General features: G+C 38.9%; 1 protein-coding gene across 1 annotated transcript in view; it reads left to right on the top strand.

Annotated features, from left to right (window-relative positions):
* Window positions 1-210: 210 nt before the first annotated feature.
* COL24A1 (collagen, type XXIV, alpha 1) overlaps window positions 211-23,235 on the top strand; it is a gene marked incomplete at its 5' end in the record, with an annotated part of 128,336 nt that continues 105,311 nt past the window's right edge. The window contains 5 exon segments of the mRNA XM_009076774.1: window positions 211-398; window positions 3,067-3,128; window positions 9,615-10,915; window positions 18,989-19,042; window positions 21,892-21,945. Coding sequence (XP_009075022.1) covers window positions 211-398; window positions 3,067-3,128; window positions 9,615-10,915; window positions 18,989-19,042; window positions 21,892-21,945 — 1,659 coding nt within the window.

Here is a 23,235-nt window from a genome sequence, read left to right as displayed (position 1 = left end):
CTGTGTTTATGCTTGCATGTTGAATAGAGGGGACGAAAAGGTGGGAGGAAGCTCAAGAGATATCTAGGCTCTAGGGCAAGACAGCCAAGGACATACACAGGAACAGCTTCATGTGCAATGCTAAATGGGGAAAAAATAGCCAGCATTTGAGTCAGCTCAGGTCTTCCCTGTCACATGCTTTTGCATTTTTCTGCTGTTGTGTCCCAACAGGGCAGGTCTCCCCAAGAGCTGTGGGCTCAGCTAAGACAAGGAGCTGAGCTCCTTGCAGCTATGCTAGATGATGGATCAAGCCACGTACATGTTACACAGCAGGGAGCCTGGTGTTTTAGTGGCTGTGCTGGTATGAGAGTGGAGACTGAGCTGGCTGCTCTGCAGCTTAAAATCTGCAAATGCAGAGAGTAATGATCTTGACCAAGAACCAAGGGTTTGCGCGAAGACAGAATTTCAATGTTTCATCTTCAGCCACAGAGGGCTCCCTTGTACAACTCCCCTTTAGGTTGCACATGGTTTCATATACAAAAAATGTTAATTGTGAAGAAAGATGGAAGACTGACTTTCCCATCCGTTAGAAGACCTTCAGCCCTATGGTTGTCTCTGGTCCCTGCTTTTTCTCTGCTAATCACTCATCTGGTCTTGACATTAGCTGGAGAGCATTGTGTAAGCCAGACATTTGTCTTTACCTCTCACTAAATGTTTCTGCATATCCAGTTACATCTGTGTAATTTACAGCCCTGGGAACATTTTGGAATTTCTGCCTTTCCTACAATATTTGCTGGGAAGTGACAGTGGCAGATACCTGACACACACAGTTTGTCGCTGGCCGATGTTGTGGAAGAGGGTGTAATGTTGAGTGGAGTTGTCTTTGAATTTTGGGCTCTGGGGTTCTTTGAGCATCCTGATTTTGGATGTAACTAAAACGTCTTACGTGATTTTTAATTGCAAGTCCATTTTGCACCTTTGACAGTCAAATAAAGGGTTGTCCTGAGTTTTAGCTGATACGGTGCAAGGCACGGACTCTTTGACACAGCTATCTCCTGTCAGCAAGCTTCTCATGAGATCAAAACATGGTGCATTGTGTGATGCAGAAACTATGAACTTGAATTCTCATCTTTAGAACTGAAAAAACTGAAGTGAGTGTTCTGTAGCTGACATGCTGTTTGGACAGCAGTTTTTTGTATAGCTAGTCTTTTGTAGGAGTGGCAGTAGATGTTTCATGGCTGTAGCAGGAGAAAGCTTGATGGGAGGAATAGCTAGGTACTGCAGTGATGGTTAATTAAAAAATGTGCTGTTACAAGCATGTTGGGATTTGTAAAGCATAGTTTCCACCCTTCTCCCCTTCTGTGATCAGAACTGAAGCAGTGATGCATATTTTTGAATATCCTGTACACTCTGTGCATTTTCTTCTAAAAAACTTAATGTATCTACAGTTTTACACTGCTAATGATGACTCTTGTGCCTTAGTGTTCCTTAAATAATTAATTTGGTTTGATCATCGAAATTTAAGCTCTTACAATATGCAAATCCACTTGATAAAACCAGGTTGTTGCTTTGTAGTTTTTATGTACTTGAACGCATCTGGAATGTTTAAATTGCAAACCTTTGAAAGGAATAGTAAGATTTTTCACTAAATGCCACTATATATGTCTTTATGCAAAAGTGTGTGTATATATATATATCTCTGTGTGTGTGTATATATATATATCTCTGTGTGTGTGTATATATATATATATATATGTGTGTGTGTGTGTGTGTATATATATATGTGGAAGGACCTTGTCTCTCTGTTGGAACCATACATTCCTGTATAAAGTGATAGGGTTTTCTCCCTACCCATTTTTGCTCTGCAAATCTGACTAATTAGCTGGCAAGGTTACACCACATGAAATTGCAGGTGTTTAGCTGCAACTGCATTACTTTCAAATACCCTTTATTTCAGATACTCAGTGGTCCAGCAAACACTTTGAGTCATCCTAACATCTATTATTATGAAAGGTCAATGAGGTTAAATGTGTTAATGAACAAGAAGGTTGAGCTGAGGCTTCAATGTGAGTAGTTAGTATCAGAACAATATTTCTTCTTGGAACTAAATAGATATAGGTTACTATAATTGTTACATACATCTGTGCCTGGATATCCAACATTAACAGAAAATGTATTTCTCATTTATTAAAAGATTCAGTCACTGATAAGAGTGTGATTAGATCTTAATCTGGCCTGATGACTATTTAAGAAACAGCAGACAGTCTGTTCTTAATCATGGTAAAAATGCACTCTTTGTATAATAATCACCATTTCTAAAGCAAACTTGGAGCACATAATCTAGATCAGCCTTACATATGTTTGTTGCAACAACTGAAACATCAATGTGCTATCAACATTATTCTCATAGGAAATCCAAAACATGGCACTGTACCAGCTACTGAGAAGATAACAAACTGTATCCCGGCCAAAACCGGGACAGTGAGCCTATGACACCTATCAGCATGGCACTTTTCTATTTGAGAATGGAGTTTTAAGTTGAAATGTGCTGGAATTTGTACTTTTTTTAAAACTTTGTCAAGGGCATGTCTTGTTTGTAACATGATTAAAATTTTATAAAACAAGAACAAAAGTGTGATGCAATGTTTTAATTTATGGTAAGATGTGAAAAGACTGATAGTAGGTCAAAAGTAGCTAATGATCTCTACAGGCATTAACTTGTCATTTATTTTATGGTTTCTTCATAGTAACATTTTTTTTTCTCTCCCTGAAGAAATTTACTATATGACAGCATTCATTTTTGAAAGCTGCTGCAAGAAAATATAAACCAGATGCAGTCACTTCATTAGTAAAAGCCAGTGTAAAATATATGTTCTATATATGAAGGCATGCATAAACCTTGATCTTAGTGTGAAACACCTTCTCAGCATCAGCACAAAGTTGTACAATGTGATGGCTTTGATTCAGGACTTGCTGAAGTGTGGTATCCTGACATTGACTTTGGATGTTGAATCAAATTTCTAATTCCTTGGAGTTTTGAAAACTGTTGGTGTTCTCTCATATGTTCTTTTCTTTCTTCCCTTTTAGGAAAGCTCTGCTTTTAACTGCAATATGTATAGCTGTGGGTGTTGCACTTGTACCCAAGCAAGGTGAGAAAGCTTTTTTTGTCTAACAGGTCATTTGTATAATCTGTTACCAGATGAAAAGAGTTATTGTTGTTACTAGTGACCTTAGGTTCAGGTCCTTAATGGTGGCTTATAGAAAATATCAGCTACAGCATAATGAGAGAAAAAGTTCAAAGCAACTGGTTTGGAAAAGATGACCTTTGGAAAATTATTCAGATTTTCTGTCTATGAAATTGCTTACATATTTAAGCAAGCTCTTCATAAAAAAGAAGCCTTGTACAGTGAAAAGGCTTTGATTGTGTCTTCATTGCAAGTGGGTGTCCTTGGGGGTGGTAAGCTATGAGTGAGTTACCTTTGCACTTAAGGCTGTGCAGACAAGCCACTGCGTATAATAAAGGCTTAGTCTAGGCTGGCATCACTAAAGCAAAATTTGAAATTTTGTATTCATATGGCTTTGCATTCAGATGCAGATGTTAGTGAGGAAATAAGGTTGTCTTGTTTTCAGTTTCTTTTTTTAATCTGCCAGCTGTTATAACAGCACCAGATGTGCAACTTGCTCTGGAGACTGCTGTGGGAATAACAGCATCCCAAAGTGATGGAGGCTAATGTGCCATTTAGTCATTTCTTGCCACGAGAGTGGCAACATCAGTTGTCTGCCACGTTCCTTCACTGCATAGGTGAATCAAGAAATAGGTTATCCTTGTCTGGTGAGTATGTTAACTGCAAATACTCATCTGAATGCAAACAGCCGGGTTGCGTGGTTAAGACAAGACTCATTCCTGATAGTGTTTTGCGAGAGCCCTTTGGGATATCTCAGCAGCCTCCCACCATCACTCTCACCCATGCCTTTTTTCTGCTCATCATTCCCAGAGATTGTCAAAGCTTGTTTTTTCCTTCAAGTTTTTTGTTTTGCTTCCCCCCCTGTTCTGTTTGTAGTTTTGCCTTCTATTACTTGCCCATTGTTTGCCTGGCAAGATTGGTTGTTGATTTTTCACATCCAGCTCCATGTGGGACATATGCTTTTGTGATGATGGGATTTTCCTGGATTTTTCTAGTAGCTGAGCCAAGTTCTCATCAGAGGAGGGGCAGCACAGATAGATGTGTGTGGCCTGCTCTGCTCCAGACCTGCAGGGATGGGAAGGGAAGAGGGCTGTTTTAGGGAGGCAGTTCAGTTTCCTAGTGTAGCAGGAGCAGGTGAGGAGTGCCAGAGGGAGGTATGCAGGGGTGGTTTGAGTGTTTTCATCCCTTCAGCCCACCCTCCTCCCCTGCAAAAGAAAGGAACCATTTCTCTCATTTCTCATGTACCTCAGCCTGAGAATTGCTTTTCTACTGAAACTTCAGGTGACAACTGTGAGGACATCAGGACTGGGGGTGCAGTGACTTGGGAGTGGGTGCAGTCTGAGACTTATTTGCCTTTTGGCTGAGAGTACCTCCATACACAGAACTTTGCAGAAGTGGGGTAAAGCTTCCCATCTTGGCACACTTATATTGAATTTTTTTTTCATTTTGTCACCAGCAGAGGAATTATTTTTCTATTTTGTCACCAGCAGAGGAAGCAGCTTTCATTTATTATTATTGTTATTATTTAATAGCATTTCTAGATAGCCATTTGAGAAACCTTACTGAGTGAAAACTCCTCTCCACCCCTGGTGCACAAATGCCATAAATGATTTCATTTTCTTAAGGTGCTTGCTTGGGATCAAAATGATGCATTGAACTTCGTGCAGCTTTCTGCCCGTGGGTGAATTTTGTCCCTCTTGCATTTTATTTGCACGTGTATAAACAAGGTTGCAAGAAGCAGTTCAGAGAACAGCAAACTGAGGAAACCTTATTAAAAAAACCCAAAAAAACCCAGCTCGAGTATACCCTTCAGTCTCAGTATACAAGCTGCAGAGCTAGCACTATTGCATTTGCAGTGCTTAGGGTTTGTCCAGAGCAGGATTGTGTGCCTATTGGGAACATGTTAACACTGTATTTTTTAACCTTTCTTGGCAGTTGTGTTTTGAAATAAAAAGGCTATTCTGCTAAGTATGAAGATGCTAGCTAATTAACAGTCCTTCTCTCCTGAGCTGATGAGATAGCTTCTCATGGAAAGCATGCAGAGCCTATGCCTTGTTCAGTGAAATATAGGTGAAGATACAGTCTCAGTTTTCAGGAATAGTGCTTTGAGTGTGGCTCAAGGACATGCACAACTAATGTATCTCGTTGGCTTTCCTTTGCCAGCCAGTCAGCCTGGTGTCCTGGAGAGCCCTCGCTGCAGACTCTAACTTAATTTACGCAGTTGCAGATGCATCATCCCCTAGGAAATGGGCAACCTGATGCGGAATTGCTCTCAGTTCTGCTGGAGATGGCTGATGAATTGCTCTTGTATTTCTCTTACCCAAAGGAAAGGAAAGAAATGTGTGTACTAGGACTGCTGAGAGAGCAACTCAGACATCCTGCCTTCAGAGTAGCTATGAGTATGGAGGAATGTGGAAAACGAACAAAAGGGTCTGATCTCCTCATCCCTCCCCAATTCCTTTGTGGGATTATTTTTTTATGCCACAAGAGGGTCAGAAGTTTTTTGCTGATGCCCATGTTGAGTTTTTCCCTCCCCTCATGATGCAGTAAGGTTGTGAATTTTTGAAGGGTTGTGAATTTTTGAAGGTGGAAGGAAAGCACTTGACACCAAAAACCCAAAACAACTTTTCCTTCAAGAAGTTGAGCAATTACAATTTGGGGGACTAATGGGTTGCTAAACAGTAAGTGAAGGCAGATGTTTTGCAGACATGGGTAAACAAAGAAAACTGACCACAGATAGGTAAAGAAAATAGTGGTTGCCATGCTGGGTGGAAGAATGCAAGAGGGTTGCCTGCTCCCAAAATCCTGTGTGCTGCCAAGAGCTTCTGAAAGCCTTAAAAGCAAATAAAAATACGTGTTGGACCAGAAGTGAAATGACTGGCCAAAAACATTTAGAAGAGCCTTTTGGCTTGATAGTGGGTTAATAGGCAGCAAGTCAGCAAGGAATAATTAGTTTATACTTATTTTTTTATGTCATTTTTCACACAACTTTTATTTGTGTTTAGATCTCTTGGGACCTGTCATTGTTCACCCAAATCTATTTGCAGGATGTGAAGAATGTCTTACACCTCATCATTCCCTCTGTTTTTCCTTTTTTAAAGAACTTTTAAGCTATGTGCTGGTTGCAAATCAGAACTGCCAAAAATTTGGCAATTTTCCTCGCAGTTTGGGATTTAGTAGCAGTAGTCTTAAATGTCATTTTAAACTGACTATTTTAAGCCAGTTTAAGCTTTGTATTTTTTACTTCAATTTATCATACTTTGGACAGATCATGTGCATTGTTATTTCTAAATACAAATATATAATTACAAGTTTTTAAAAATCCAAGCACTTGCCAGTTTTTTCAGGTTAGGGTGTGACATTTAGGCACAAATTTAGGTGAGATTATCAGCTGTTCTCTGTTCGGTGTTCAGTCACGGGGGATTATTTGCATGTGTAAGACTGCATTGCCCAGAGCTCAGGACTTGTGTTTCCTTTTAGCTTCCTTTCACAAGGGCAGTGCAAGTACAGCTTTCTCCTCCATAGCTACAGGCACTCCAGGCAGGACCAGGGTCCTGGGAAAGTGTGGTGGCTCATTGGCAGATGCATTGTGCTTCGAAGCTCTACTGTAACCTGACCTCTATTATCAGTCTGACAGATAAAAATATAACCATAGTAAATTAATTGCTCTGAGGCAAAACATCTTGAGAAATTGGCATGCACACGTCTTCCTGCAAAGATAGACTTTTTCCATACCTCTGTCTGCTCTGGCTACTCGCCAGGATAAGCTTGGCCTGTCCATGAATCTCAAACATGACTAGAAACACTACAAGGTGTGTAATTAATTTTCAAGATGTACAGTGCATTCAGGTCGATGCTTTTGGTTCCAATTTGTAAACCACTCTCAAGGAAATCTCAGGCTCTTTTCATAATTTATCACTGAAACTAAGCCAACATCTGTCTATTCTTAAAGTTTGCTATGAATACACTCAGTAAACACAGAAAGGGAAACTGGAAAAGGAGACTTTTGTTTCCACTAAGGGTGAACATCCATTTGTTTCAGTTGCTTTTTTCTCTGAGTATATCTGAGAATCCTTAACTTTTTTTTGCTCTAATTTTTTGTTGTGTGATTTAACAGCTTTCTTTATGTAATATAAGTGCAACATCCACAGTAGAAGTATCCTCAGCTAAATGATACAGCAAGTGCCGGCATCTACTCAGTCAGTCTTATTTGATACGTGCAATTATTAGAGAGTACAAGTAATTTTTAAATGAAGGCGTTTCACTGAAGCTTAGATCCAGCCAGTTTTCCAGATAGGGGTGGAAAAAATGATGCTTCTCTGCAATGCTCTTTATAAAACTAGTGTTCAGTTTCCCCTTGTGCAAAATGTCAGAAAACTTAGGTTAGAGGCACCTTGAACTCATCTGGTCCTAACTCCTTCTGAAATCAGGGTCAGTGTTGAAGTTAGTTCAGGTTGTTGGGTCCTGCCCATTTGGGCTTTGAAAGTCTCCAAGAATGGAAATTACACAATGTCTCTGGCCCCCTGGTCCAGCACTTAGCCACTCTTGTGGTGAGAATGTTTTTTATTTGTATGGACCTGGAATTTCTTGTGTTGCAGCTTGTGCCTGTTACTCCTCTGCTTGGCTCTGTTTTTCCTATAGAGTCAATTCAGATAATGGACAATTTTAGTTAGATTCCCCCAAGCCTTCCCTTCTCTAGGCCAAGCAAATGTAGTTCCTTCAGCCTTTTCCCATGTTAAGTGTTTTAGTTCCCAGCTTTCTTGTCCCATGTTTCTGTGATTGTGTTTTGACTCAGTCTCTGCAATATTTCTGTAGTACCTTTCATGAACACTGAGACAAGCAGTTTCACCCATCGATCAATGCTATAAATGCTGTCTTATTTTGTGACCCTACAGGAAGACTGGTGTTAGAGATGTGGTTTAGCTCCTACTCAAGCTTTTATTAGTGTCTCATCTGCATCATAATGGATCTAACAGTGTCTTTATTCATCCTGAGGGAAGAAGGTGTCTATGCCCACCAGCTTCAACATGCCTAAATCTCATTTAGGCAACAGCAAATGAATTGGGTCCCCTTCAACTGTTGGTTTACCCAAACTAGCTTTGATTTCTTACCTCACGACAGATATGATTTCAGCTCATCAGGAGGCTAGATAATTTTATTTCTAACCATTAGACAAATATAACTAACCAGGTAAAAAATGGAGACACTGTAAGATCCAGGTGAAGAGAAGTGTTAAATCACAAAACTCACGTTGTATGAGACACCAGAGAATCCAACAGTGAAAACACCACTGCTCATCCCATCCTGTAGGAAGATTTGTTCAGACTTCTGTATGCCTAAACCAAATCTGTAGGACATAAATCAGCAGGACAGTTGGCTTTTCTGTCGCCTTAATGTTTCCTGCTGCCTCCTGCTGAGGAGTGCGCTCTTAGTTCAATGTCTTGTCAGGGTAGTTGCAGCCTTGAGTTCCTTGGGAGGACAGATAAGTCAGAAGATGCTGCTCCTTGGGTCCTGACAGTTCTCCTCTTTCCTTGCTCCTCACTGCTTCCACTGCTGCAGAGTTCACCTCATCTGTGGCCCTAACAAGTAAACTGTGTGGACGGAAATGTGGCAGTGGCAGTGCACTCAGTTGCATCTTCCATTAAAAAGAATTTTGTTTTCTCTTAGTCTTACTAACTTTGGCACAGACACATACAATCATCCCACTGGCAAAACAATTCCCCTTGAAGCCAGCTCTGTAATGGCATGGGGCCTTGCTTGGCAGGAGGAGAGCTCCCTGCTGGAAGCACAGCAATTCTTCCCAGGTACCAGCTGAATTATGCCTGCAGCAGCACACAGTAGCTCCTTGGCAAGGCTTAGCTTTGTATTTTGCTTGGAGCCAGTGACAGTCTTTTGGTGCTCTACTGAGGTGTCACTGTGTTAAGAATATCTTGTCTCTTCTTATAAACAAAGCATGCCTCCCCTCAAATGTTTTCATTCAAACTTTACAGATAAAAAGGAAAAGCAGGGGTTTTATTGCAGAATGTTTGTGGGGGTTTTGCAGAAGAAAAAGTAACAACATTAAAATAGTTCCCTGCTCAAAGAGAAGAGATGATTAGACAAATAAAAAAAGGAAGTAGACAAAGTGTGTTCATTGATCACTGTGAAAGGTTAGGAGAGCAAATGGGGATTTTTCACTTCCATAAGTGAATTAGCCTACAATGGGCATTAAGTGGGCCTTTCTGTGTATTTACTTTGTGGGGGTTTGTTTTTGAGATTGAAATTTTTTCTGGCTTTAATTATTTGTTTGATTTATGTGAAAGGTCACTAGGGATTTGGTGGCCTCGTGGTGTGCAGTGTATATGCTCTGGGATGTACAGAATTGTTAGGATTTGTGTACATTTGTTTATATGGATTTGAATTTATGAGCTTGTAAATGAAATCAACACTATGCCTTTATTTTTTTTACAGCAATAGATATTCTTCATCAACTAGGCCTCATGAAAGATGTTCAAGAGCCCTCAGAGACAACAGTGCCACCAACATCATCTGTGTTACCTCAGGGTGTTCGTCTAACTGTATCGGGAGTTGTACTAACGAGCGATGCACATGTTGAATCCCCTATCTTTCAAGTCATACCATCAAATCTAGGGCATCAGTTCACGATATTGGTTGGGTTGTACTCTTACAGAGTCAATAATGCTTTCCTTTTCAGTATTAGGAACAAAAGTAGACTGCAGTTTGGTGTCCAGCTGCTGCCGAGAAAGGTAGCAGTGTTCACTGGAGGGAAGCAGTCTGTTTACTTTGATTATAGCGTTCATAATGAACAGTGGCATTCATTTGCCATTGGCATTGGAGACAAGACTGTCTCAATGTTTGCTGAGTGTGGAAAGAAGTACTTTAGCAGTGAAGTACTTTCTGAAGTGGAGACATTTGATTCGGACAGTGTATTTACTCTGGGCAGGATGAACTCTCACTCTGTCAGCTTTGAAGGAGTTATATGCCAACTAGACATTATTCCATCTGCAGAAGCCTCTGCAAACTATTGTAAATATGTGAAACAGCAGTGTCGCCAGGCTGAAACATATCGATCTCTGCTAGGACCTCCACATGTGTCAGATGAGCTGGATATTTTTTCGAAGATGATGAGTAATGAGGAAAACCAGAAAGGTGTATCAGCTTATAGATGGAAGGAAGCACCAAACATGCCTGTTAGCAACATTGCTCAGATTCACTTTCTACCAGACTATTTTGAGTCAAGAAATGCCTCTGCATTGGAGTTTGCAGAGGCCAAACCTCTTTTGCTGGAAGCTTGGTCTGAAACAGAACTCCAGGAGACTGTCAATCTGCCTCTTCAGCAGCAGGAGATGAGCAAAAAAAGAAACATCACTAAAACCCCTGCAGGATCATATCCAAATAGTTCAGCTAATACCACAGAAGATGCAGGCAGTCAAAGTGGGCCTTCTCTGATCTCCACTGTAAAAGGGAGTAAAATTAAAAGCAAGGGAATGGAGAAAACAAAACAGCATTTAGATGAACCAAACAAAAAGCAGCAAATCTTCAACAATAGCCTGTACAGTTTACCTGCTGAGCTCCCTCAGGATAATCAACTTCATCCAGGGCAGGAAGGTGCATTTGATGCTGATGAGACTTATCACACAGAGAACAATTATGAAATTGGTATTGACAATTATGCTTATGACTATGAAGATCTTGGCAAAATGTTTGAAATGGGAAGTGTCAGAGGTCCAAAGGGGGAAACTGGACCTCCTGTAAGTTATCTTTATTACTCTTCTTATCATAATACTGTAATATACATTTAACAGAGGCTTTGAAAGAAACCTCTCAAAGCATGCCAAAGCTGTGACTGCAACTTCTCCCAGCTGTGCTGTACAAATGTTTGTCTGTCTTAAATATGTCTCTTTCCCGCATGTAATTTTGGTGTAAGTGTCATATACTTTTATTTACTGGAAGAATATAAAGACATTCAAGACACTGACATTTTGATGAAGTGGTAGGCAACCCAGACTTCTTAACAATTTGAAATGCAGACAGATGTTTGCAACTGCTAATTACAGAGACTGTTCACTTAATAAAATTACAGGCTAAATTCATACAAGTCACAAATATAGATGCTGATCCATGAAAAGAACAACCAGGCTGCATGGGAGACTGACTCATTTTTCTTAGTTGAGCAATGCTATGAAAATTTAGAGTTGTAGAAAGAGACCGATTGCGGAACCTAGTCTGGTAAAACCAGTCACAACCCAGGGTTACAGGGCCATGCAAACCTGCATACAAAATGATTTTTAGAATAGTTTTATGAGATTTTGTGGCATTTTTTCAGTTCATAGGGTAAGTGATTCTTGATACAATTGCACATGCACAGTAGTGTTTTTAATAGGAACTCGTTTCCCCTTTCTTATTGTGTGCACAATGCTCATAAACCTTTTAATACATAAAAATGTGAGCAGCATATATGAAGCTACGGAACAGAAAGAGCAGCAGTTCCTGCTTAGCCTGGGAAATACAGGGATCGTGCTTCATGCTTGTTTAGCGTTTTGATTAAAATTTTTTAAACCATAGCATGGAGTAAATAATTTCACTATATCCTTTTTGTTTGGGCTTTGATTTTGTTTATTTGTTTTTTTGTTTAGGTTATTGGTTTTGTGGGATTTTTTGTTTTCTTGGGTTTTTTGTATGTGTTCATCTGTGTAGGTATTACTGGAAAGCAATTTGATATGTGCTAAGCAGCTCCTCATATGTATTTGAGTATGTCCTTAAATTTCTTGTGTTTATTCTTTAAGCAGTGAAATATTTTTCTTCAGTTAGCCATCCACCAAAAAACCTATTCAGAAGTTCAGTTTTTACTCTAAACAGGATCCAGGCACAAAAGGATTGTGACACAATTGAAAAATGTGTTAACAAGTAATTAACAGTAGTCCAGAGGTGCTTAATCTTTTCTGAATGTGAAGTTGATCTTTTTTCTCTTTTTTTTGTCCCTTATGATAGTATTTATGGTGACATATCACTAAATATGTAGCTGTCATCAACATGAAGTTAATTTCCATTTTTGGAGCTTAGGACATTTACTAACTATTAATGGAAGCTTTTAATTTTAGGTCATAGCTTGTTTGTTGTGGCTTCAGTCAGTCAGAGCCAAGAAAGTTGAATCTGTTCTTTTTTTATGTGGCACAGAAATGTCTGCTCATAGTGCTTTTGGTTGTTTGCATTACTAACAAACTCTAAGCAAGTGATCTGGGTAGCGGTTTTTTTCTAGACACAGACACTATACAAAGAGTGACAAAGATGACAGCTGATTTGGACAGTTTGAAGATGTCTATGTTGCCATCTTCTATGCCTGTCTTACAGACTGGGGACACAGAAGTGTCTCACCTAGGAACACAGGTTGTAGCCTGCAGCAGTGAATATGGTGCATTTGTGCTGAGCTTCTTATGTTGGGTCAGGCTTTAAATAACATGGCCAAAGTCATAAAGTGTTGGGAAGTTAATCTAGACCTTTGTGGACACCAGGTTGGCTGAAGGGGTCAGCAGCACCCACAGGAACAGAGGCAAAGCCAAAGCACTGTGCTGCCAGAGAGGTTGACACCAAAGGGAGAAGAGATCTCTGCATGACACTAGGAATTGGGCTCCATGGAGGTTGTGTGGTGCAGTACCTGCCACAGTTGTTGGCCTCAGTCTTGAAGAGATTGTCTTGGTTTGCTTTCTCAGTCTAGTACTCCCATATAGAGAGAACCAGAGATAATGCAGCTTTTATATGTGTGGCTCTTAACACTTGAATACGTAAGTACTCACAAAGTCTTTACAAGGAGGAGCCTAAAAAGGCAACACCGAGGAACTTGAAAATTTCCCTTGCAGCAAAAAAATCCTGATGAGGCACGAAACCCCCCTCTTTTTACTTCTTTCACTATGTTGTGGTTGCTTTGAATCTTCTTTCAAGATCTGAACACAGAAGTAACGTTCATTCTATTGGAATTGACAGGCAAGAACTAGCTTTTGTGGTTCTTAAACTACTCAGCTTCGTTTCAGCTTTTAATCATCTACCAGAACTGATTCTTGCCTTGTATAATTAGGCCCCTTGTATTCCATGATCCCACAGCTGTGGAATTCACCCACTGCTGCAAAGCAGGACTCCAAAATTCAGGCTTTCATTTATGGATAGCACATAAAAAGGGGCACCTATTTCTTCAAAACTATTAAGACCCTGATTTAAATTCTAGGAGTTGCAATGACCAAAACCACCCTATAAAAATACAAAGTGAGTTTAAACTGGAACAGTGTGATCTCCTGAAACTCAACTTTCAAGGGAAAGCTGCTCTCTTCATCTGATGAGCCACTCCTTTTTGTGTTGCAGAGGGTCTCAGCACTGTGTAAAGATTCCAAAACTAAATGTGTATGTTTTTAACTGTTTAACTTTCAAGCTGATATTTTTCATGACGCAGTCCTAAAGCAGTTTGCAGTAACATGATACATAGTCCCATACTGGTAAAGGGAGGGGTTGATGTGAGCTGAGGAGCTGATTTAGGTTGCTTGTTGGTTGCTTCAGGCCTATCTGCACAAGATGTAGCCTTCCAAGGGAAATGATCTAGGAATTAGTTTCCTCTATTGGAAAAGCTTTCTAGATTTTGAAGACACTCAGCCAGGAGGAGGAATGGTAGAAGACCAAACAGTGGTGTTTCTTCTAGTTGGTAAGGAGAAGCAGTCTGGAGGACTTGCCAGGAGGAATGGGAATTGGCAAGCTCTGCTTTAAGCAGAATTGAGTTTTGGATGAGATGCTCTTATTGCAACCAGCAGGTATGAGAATGAGAACTAAATGAACAGCATTCAGGGATAGCATCAGCTAACCTTTCCCTCTTAGCTGGTTTAACTTATCCTACTCTTAGCTAACCTTTCACACTTGCACTTATTTCACTCTTAGCTTATTTCTCAGTAGAACAAAGTTGTTTGCTGAGGGTCTCCCTGGCCACAGGTGATATATTGGTCATTTAATCACTTTAATGCATTTTAGCTATGCAGGTAATCCTTACATTTCCCCACCCAGACTGAGAAATCTATCTCAGTATCTGCTGGTTCACCAAGCTTTAGATTTTTGGTAGGTTTTTTGGGTAGCAAATAGATAATGTTAGTCTTAAATATTCAAACCTTTTATTTAATTTGATAAAAGTGATGCAGTTTCCCTACCTTCTACACAATACTGAAAACCTTTAATCCATAACCCAAAGCCATATATACATACATATATATATATATTCCTCTGATGTTGATGACATTGGTTTGACTGTTATAGGAATTCTTGACAGAGAAAGGGAAAGACTTTTAAAGCTGAAAAGAAAGGTGGTTAATCATAAAGAAGTGACTGTCTGCTCTAGGGCATTTGGAAAGAGAAGTGTATGGATTTTAACATTTCCAGTAAAATGCAAATAGATCAAGAAAAAAATAGGTGGACACTTAAGTTTGATAGGATCCTTGTTGCACAATAATTAAATTAACACCTGTATAAAGTAATGTACTTACAGAAGGTAGATGAAGGTAGATGCTAGGAGGAGATAGAAAAATTCTGAGTGCTAGAATTGACATTCCAGATGATCTAAAATTAATGGGATGAGACATAATACAAGAGCACAGAAATTAAAAGTACAAATAGAAGATGTGGGAGTGATTGTTTTCACAACCACATGAGGATCATAGATTGGTATTATAGTGCAGTAGATAATAAGGGCATGGATGCTTAATATGTTACCAGGCATGGTGAGTATCCACTCTCAGTATATGAGGCTACTTTTTTTTACTGTTTTGGGTATGATGAGATTGCAGTTTGCAGAAGTGTCCTCAGCTTTTGATGAAGAGCTTTAGAAAGGATGTAGACAGACTGGAATGATTGCAGAAGGTTCCAGGAATTGTGGTGTAGCTATAGAAAATATGATTCTGAGCAAAGTTTAAAAGAGAAGTGTATTTAGTAATGAAAGAAAAGAACAAATGTTACAGTACTGGAAAGGGCTAGTTCATAAAGATACTTTTTTTTGCCTCTTCTCAGGAAGTATAGCAAGACAGAGAAGGAAATTTAAGGTGGGACATAATGAAAACAGAGTGATACATGAACAATACAACAAATGATATAAGCAGAGTTAGAAGTGGAGCTTCCTTTTTTGGAGAGGTTTTAGAATAAGTCTGGAGCCTGATGCTTCTGTTTACTTCCCTGCTGTACTGCAGGTATTTTGGTGATGATGTGTAGAAAGGTTCATGAGATTTTTGTTTTGCTGAAGGACTGCCTGACTTAGGTATTTCATGGATCAAGCGTTAAACTGGTATGTCTCCTTAATTTAGTCTTTAAAAAAAGAAGTGTTTGGTGTGAGCTGAGTTTAAGTTGTTGGGATGTAGTTAAGTGCCTTTTGAAGAGAAACTTTATATTTGTTTCAGAAGAGAAACTTCAGTAAATACAATGTAGGTATTGAATGTCAACAGGATCAGCATATGTCTGTGCAGAAGTGTTAATTGCTTAATGAAGAATTTATTTCTGTGCATCTGAAATCTTAGGGTCTTGCTATATGTAAATTAAATATTTCCTAATACCTCTGGGTAGCAGTGCAAGTTTAAAACACATCCATAGAAGAGCTTCAGTATCCTGGAAAATGTCTATGAAAAATCACCATTGCACTCATTCCAGTGACCGGTTGAAAGGCAGTTAAAATTTCTGGAAGAAGTAGCCTCTAATTATTTCAGGATTCAACAATGATTATTTGAACCTTGAGCTTTTCTGCTCAACAGCTAAATGAAATTTTTACAATTCCTAAGAACAGTAAGTTGTAGTGCCTTTCTTAAGGTACATATGATCGATTTTGAGGAAACTGATCTTAAATAAGATTAATTAAATAATTAATTTCAAAGTTGCATCAGTAATATTCATATAAAGTCACTATTTTTTTTGTGGTGGTTAAAATGTCAGATGCTAAAAACCACATTAACATTTCTAATTGCTTGAGGTTTGTTTAATTATAGTTTCCAGTAGTTGGAGGAAAAGCTATTCAAACAAATGACTTACTCCTTGGTTTAAGAGAGGTTGGCTCACTCTCAGATGTTGACTTCTGTGGCTTACGTGGATGCCTGAGAGGCTTAAGTAGCTTCCTAGCTAGTATAAAAAGAGTCATGCTGATTTGAAGTTGTAGTTGCTTTTACAGATTGTAGAAATACATAGGGTGGAATGACTTCTTACAGCTAGTTGGAAAAGCATTTCCAGGAAGACTTACGTGTGCTCCACTCAAGTCTGCTGTCAGCAGGGGTATTGCTTGAGTTGCAGGGTAGAGGCTAAAGAGTAATGTACTCTGGTTAAGGAGAGTCATTATTAATACTTTAATCAAACACCTGGATTGCTGGGGCTTGTTGCTAGTTATTATTAACCAGAGAGTTCATTTATGATTGTTGTCTTTGTTTTAGAATGCCTTGAGAAAGCATTATTCATATCTGCCTGCATAGTTCAACACATATTTTACTGCTTCTTTTGGGGGTTTCTGAGGGCTTAGTTGTGATCAGATTGTCTTCTTTATGTAGTGTTTGTTTTGGGGTTTTTTGTATGTACAGGGATAATTACTTATGAATTAGTGTAATCAAAGTGAATTGGATTTGGGGTTTTTTGTTTGTTTTCTTTTGCAAAGGAAACAGGTACTATTTTTGAAAAAAATTAGAAGCCACATAAGAAAAAATGTTCTCACTACCCTCATTCAATAAATTAGCAGCAAAGATCAGGGATCTTAATACTCAGTCAGATTTCCATTAGGAAGATGGTGGGGTTTGACTATTAATGTGTTTTTAAGGAAATGTAGAAAGCATCTGAAACAGGGGCGTGGAAGAACTTTGTACCATAAATTGCAAAAGAATGCACACTAGTTGCAACTATTTTACTTAATAATATGTTTTCTTTTGTAGTCCCAAAATAATCTTCTAGTCAAAGTGCATCTTTTAGCTTACAATTTGAGAGCAGATACTAGAAAGCATAGTGCTTCAGCAGGGCAGGGTGGGAGCTCTGTACCCTTTCAAGCGCATTTTTGAACTTGAACAAGAATTGCCAGGTCAAGAATTTTTCCATGTGTCTGGCTGCTACATTTCTTGTTATTAAACATGGGGTCTTTTTACTTCAGAAAAACATAAGGAGGCTAGTGAGCATTTATGCAACCATGATGAATAGCAGACCTCCTATGCCAAGAGTATGACATGTTTGAGCTAACGACCAGAACTGTTACACAGATTTGTGTCTTCTAAACTACACAGCGAGCGAAGCACAGGATTTGGGTTTCAGCATGACCTAATGCAGTGTGGACAGGCACACAAATATTCCCAATTACAGTTAGACTCCTAAGATAATTATGATTAATCGGAGAGGAAATTATTTTTAATTCCTCAGAACAATAATGGTTTACCCAGAATTGTCCAAAGTGGTTTGTGTTTTGGCCAAATGAAGGTAATTAGCTTGACAATACTCAAAGTCTGTAATCAGCACTGTCTTCTCTGCCAGTTACATTACCTTTCCAAGAAAAAAAGAGGTATCACTTACACTAAACTGTACATTTTAAAAAATGCAATTTTGGTCTTAATGAAATGATGTGTTGGTTGCTAATAAATCCCCAAAGGCTGTTTGTCTTGTCTTTCCCTTCTCTCTTTTCTGTTTTTTCTTTTTTCCCCTCTTTTTCCTTTCCTGCAAAACCTTTGAGTTAGCCTTTCAGCTACCATAACTGCCCTTCTGATTTTCCTGGTATCCCTATCAATTTTTAGCAGTTTTGTTTGGTGATGGGCAGTGAGATACTCAGTGTTTTGCCTGGCATCTCAGCTGAGAGGCTGTCAGACATACAGCATACAGGAGTGCAAGGAAGTCTGGGTGAAAGAGCAAATTCAACCCCTTCCTGCTGTCATCAACTGACCTCTTTCATGAAGTCTGACTTTCTTGATGTTCATCTGCCCTTGCAGAAAGACTTGGTTTCTGTGAAAGCTGGGGCTTGCTGTGCAGGCACTTCGATGGGTGCTGAATTCACCCTTAAGAGTAGCCCATCCCTTCATAGGACTCTGATTTGAAAGATTAAATATAGTATAAAGTAGTGCAGACTTTAGACTAGAGTTCTTGTTTGTACTTGAGTACAATTAAGTAGATATTGGGGTTTTAAATGTGGACAGCAGCCATGTACAGAAAAGATCAAAACAACTGGATATGCAACAGGTGATACACTATCTAATATAGTGACTAATAATCTAATTAATTTGCAAAAGATACATCTGGCTATATACTAACATTTAAAAAAAACCCTGTATTTTCTTTAAGTAGAATGATGTACATTATATACAAGGGCAAATGTGCTGCCAGTTATTTTTATTAGAAGCTTTTAATAGGAAATGGAACAGTCATTCATCCACATTTATTTTCTTCTGATTCATGGCTGACTTTTCTGCGAGGAGGTACCTTATTTTTTCACACTTACTCGAACTTTCCTAAAGTCTTGGGTATGCCAGCATGCTTATTAAAAAGACTTAATTATTCTCTATTCTTTGTTTAGAAATATACTGCACTTGTTTGCTTCACTTGATCTCTTCTTTTAAAACAAATACACTTAAGTAAAAGTTGCTTTCTAGATTGTTAGCTCCAATTTCTGACATAACATACTTTCTAAACAGAAATGTGATTTGCAGGCAGATTGCAAACACGCTTGTAGTTTGGGAATTGGTTTTCGAATTGAGGTCTGCATGAGCGGAAGGTCATCAGTTAGAAGAACTGGTCTCCTTTAGACTTGTGATAGTGTCTTATATCAGGTTTTAGTCTCAACTGTTTTGATTTTCTATCACCAGGGTCCTCCAGGTCCTCCAGGTTTACCTGGTCCTTCAGGAAAGAGAGGTCCTCGGGTAAGTAAAACTACTGTGATCTTCTGTAGCTCTAGGCAGGTCACCAATAATCAAAGTGGAGTTTGCATAATTTTGTTTTTCTCAACTTTATTCATATGCTTAATGATAATGAAAGCGTATGATTGTTATCATTTGGTAGATAGGCTAAGGTAAGGCAAAGCAAACCCATTTCTTCTGCTGTGAGCCTCCGGCACAGTTAATTCCATCAATGGGTGCATACACTGAGCATTGTTACATTTGTATCTAGTTTTTGCTGCTGGTAGTGTTAACTTCTGGTTTTTTTCGGTGCAGTTCCAATCTGCTACAATCTAAGGTCATGTTCATTTGTTTTTGGAATGAGGGGGAGTGAGCAATGCAGGCCACAGCCACAGAGGAGCAGACTGTGGATACAAAATTAACCACTGCAAGACAGAGGAGGGGGAAAAAACCCACTGCCAAAAATGTTTGTCTCTTGCGATACAGCAGCTCGATAATAGCTTGATAGATACTGGGGAAGTTTTCCAGATAAATGAGCTGCAGTAGCAAATGTCGATTTTATTTTGTGTGGCTGGGGGCACTCCAACATGAGCAGCAGCAGCAGCCTTGCCCTGTGCTGGGGAACAGAGCACAGGCTTTGCTGCACTGAGCAGAAACCTGTGCCTCAGCTGCCACGAACCTGGGAGAGGCCTGTGCCACTGCACAGACTAGTTGACAAAGCTTTAGCTCGTTAGAGGGTAAATCTGTGTTTGCACAATTGTGTGCAAAAAAAAATAAATTCTTGAGGAGTCCTTGAGGTCATGGTTGATTTGGGGGATTTTAGGGGAAGGGCTGCTGGAGGGAACAGGTAAAGATTTGTTGTCTAGATGATTTCGGGCCATGTTATATGGTGATGTAAATGGTTGTGGCTGGAGTGTCCTCATGTAGGCAAATCAGAAGCGGGAGATAAGGGAGTAGTTTATTTGCAGGCTCAGCAGATGTGTAGGAGGAGTTTTGATTCAGCCTTTGAGGAACGTTTAAACATGCTGCTTCTCAATAGCATGTTGAAAGCCAGCAAAGCACAGGATGTTCTAAACTTGGCCTGTGTAGGACAGTGCACTGGTCAAAGGAGTCGAAAAGCAAACTGATGCTTTAGAGCAGCTGGAGACAAGGGAGTAGAAGGAACACATTTCAAAGTATAAAATTAAAAGCATTCCTTCAAATCTATCTCTTCATGACATCTTGTGTCATTTTTTTTCAAGTTATCCTTCTTTGTACGAGCTGACAGTTCTTACAACTCAGCTTTTTAAGTTGCATACTGCCTCTGTCAGGGATACATTTGGTGTTGGAGGCAGGATCCCATGTATCCAAGTAGATCCTTATGACTGGGAAGCTGTCTTTCTTTTAGAGGAGACTGTCCATATGTTTAAAGCCATGCCTGCTTCTGAGTTTTGTCTTCCTCAGTTGTGTTTTGTTTGTGATTATTTTTTTTCTGCAGGTCTTTTTTTACAGGTATAGAGTGCTTAAAAGCCACAGTGCTCTACTGTGAGTTTACAGTACTTTGGGAATGGTATCATTGTGCAATTAATGGTTAGAGATTTCCATTAAAAGTGATTTGTGATGCCTGTAATTCTGTGGTATAGAAGTCCACATCTGACAGTTAAGGTCTTGGCTTGTTCTGAATATCTTAATAATGAACATTCAGCAATTTCAGAATTAGTCAGTGATGACGTGAAACTCCCCTGATGCCTCTCATTTCATGAGAATACTTTTGCACTTTTGTGTTGCCCTGAGACACTGCCATTGCAAGCAGCAAAAGCTAGTTGTCACTTCAGGACTGCAGCTATGTTGGCACTTGCTATTTGTTTCCTTTCTCCTAAATCCCATAGAGTGTCTGCAAAGTTGCCAGTGTGCAAATTAATCTCTCAAACAGCACATGGGATTAGCATTTCTGTGGAGTTATGTCAACATTGTCATTAGAGAGAAGGAGCACTTAACAGATACAGCTTTCAGTGTTACTGCAAGGTGTAACCAGTAAATTCAGCCTTGTGCGATGGGAAGACAAACACTGAGTTCATTTGCTGTTAGACAACTCAATATACAAGAAAGTTGAAAAGTATTCTTATTAATTTGGTATTTGGATTAATTGTTTGAGTGGAATTATGACCTTAATGAATTTAACAGAAGCTTTGTTGCTGCCTTAACTCAGGGACAGGTTTTCACCAGTTTGGTCCTTCAGCTTTTGGAAGATGAATAGTGCTGACAGCCGTTGCAACAAATATTTTCCCTAATGTGCAGTTTTTCAAGGAGTAAGGATTGCTGAATGTGTATCGGGAACAGGTACTTATACTGGAAGACGTAGATAGTCCCAATAGCTTATTCTGTTCCTGGAATGGTTTAAGTTCAATTCTTTTAGTAAAAAGCTAATTTTCTACACTGGCTGTGGGAGAATCCGGAGAATCTGTGATTTGTTTTAAAAAGGTGAAATACATTGCTTTGAGTCATCTTTAAGCCCCTGAGAACTCCTCCACTTCCTTCTCCTTGCAGTGTGTAGGTGGTTACCTCAGAATGTGATTTCACTGGTTTTATCCTATGCTGCCAAGTGTTGCAGCTGGAGAGCAACACTGAATGAGTGTGTGCCAAATACTTGTTAAGAATTACCTGGGAAGACAATAGAAACAGATTTTTAAAAGAAAGGGAAGTACTCAGCTTCACTTTTAATTTATTAGAAAGATATGTATCTTTTATTTCTTGTGAATCCTTTGAAAATCCTAACCAGTGCTTCTAAAAGCAGCGAAGTAAAGTAATTCTCTGCAAATGATTCACATTTGTTCAGTGGAGTACTGAATAATCCCACTTCTTGTTCTTTTTCATTTGTTTGGGTTTTTTTATAGGGTGTTCCAGGACCACATGGTACCCCAGGTTTGCCAGGCTTGCCAGGACCCAAGGTGAGTTAATTTATCCATATTGCCTTCTAAATGCATGAACTTTTTAATGACTTTTTGGAAGCCCCAGCACTGTTTCCTCTGATAGAAGTAATTGGCCTTCTTTTGTTTACAGATGGAGAGTGCTACTATAAACATATTTTAATTAAATGCAATCAATCACATTGAACTTCTAATCAAAACAAAATAGCAGATTATTCACTGGGAAAAAAAACCATTTGTGCATGCAGAATGATGACTTGGAAACCAATATCCATGCAAGTAGTTTATACTTCCCAAATGAGTTCCTATAAATCAGCTCAGCCTCTTTGATAAACTGAAGTTTAAATGAGAATAAACACTTAATTGCTGTAATCTTCTGTTTGCTTTAGGAAAAAAATACTGTCATTCTCTCTAAAAAGCTATTTTATTGTCCAAGTGTAATGTTTGATATTTAAACATTCTAATGTTTCAGACATTATCACTTGATTAACATGCTAGAATAATTTTCTGAAGATTTATGGATGTGATAATTAAAATCAAAGACAAAATACTGGACTGGAAGCTCAAATAACACCTTCAAACTTGTGTAACATAGGCCCTTTAAATAGATTTGACAGATTTGTGCAGTTGCAGAATGCCTTCAACTCATATTTGGTTTGAACCGTTTGATAGATATGTTAGGAAAGAAGCAGCACCATGATTTGTTTAGTACCATTCCTAATTGCAGGAATCTGACCTGCCATGACAGGTGTTAAAATATGCTTCAGGACATAAACAGAAATTTAATAAAGGTTTTGGTGCCAAATGCTGTAAACCAAATGGCTCTACTTTTTGTGTGCGCTTTTGTTCTTACCTAGTTCTATAGGCACAGTTAATTTCGTAGTTGATTCATAGATTCATAGTTAATTTTTACCATATTTATGCTGCTGTATAATAGAATAAATTGCTAGGAAAATAATTGTAACCAGTTACTCCTAAGCTCCATTTTATAATGTGTTTTCCCTCTCCACTGGATCACAATTCTGATTAGTTCTGTAGCTCTCTCCCTGATTTTAAGAATAGAAGGAATTGTACGTGTGTACCCACCTATATATATATATTATTTAGCTATGCAAAAATCTATATAACTAGGTGCTTTGTGATCGCTTTCATTTATGTTAGACTGTAAATTATCCTTTCAATACAAGTATATTCTGAAACAGTTTTCTTTAAATACAAATTAGCCAGGTGCTCATGAAATTTTGGCTGTGAAGATGTAGTTGACACACACTGACTCTGTAACCTGAAACAAACACAATTTGGTTTGATCTT

Source organism: Acanthisitta chloris, unplaced genomic scaffold, assembly GCF_000695815.1.
Source record: "Acanthisitta chloris isolate BGI_N310 unplaced genomic scaffold, ASM69581v1 scaffold32516, whole genome shotgun sequence".
Lineage (NCBI taxonomy): Eukaryota > Metazoa > Chordata > Aves > Passeriformes > Acanthisittidae > Acanthisitta > Acanthisitta chloris.
This window is presented reverse-complemented; position numbering and strand designations above follow the sequence as displayed.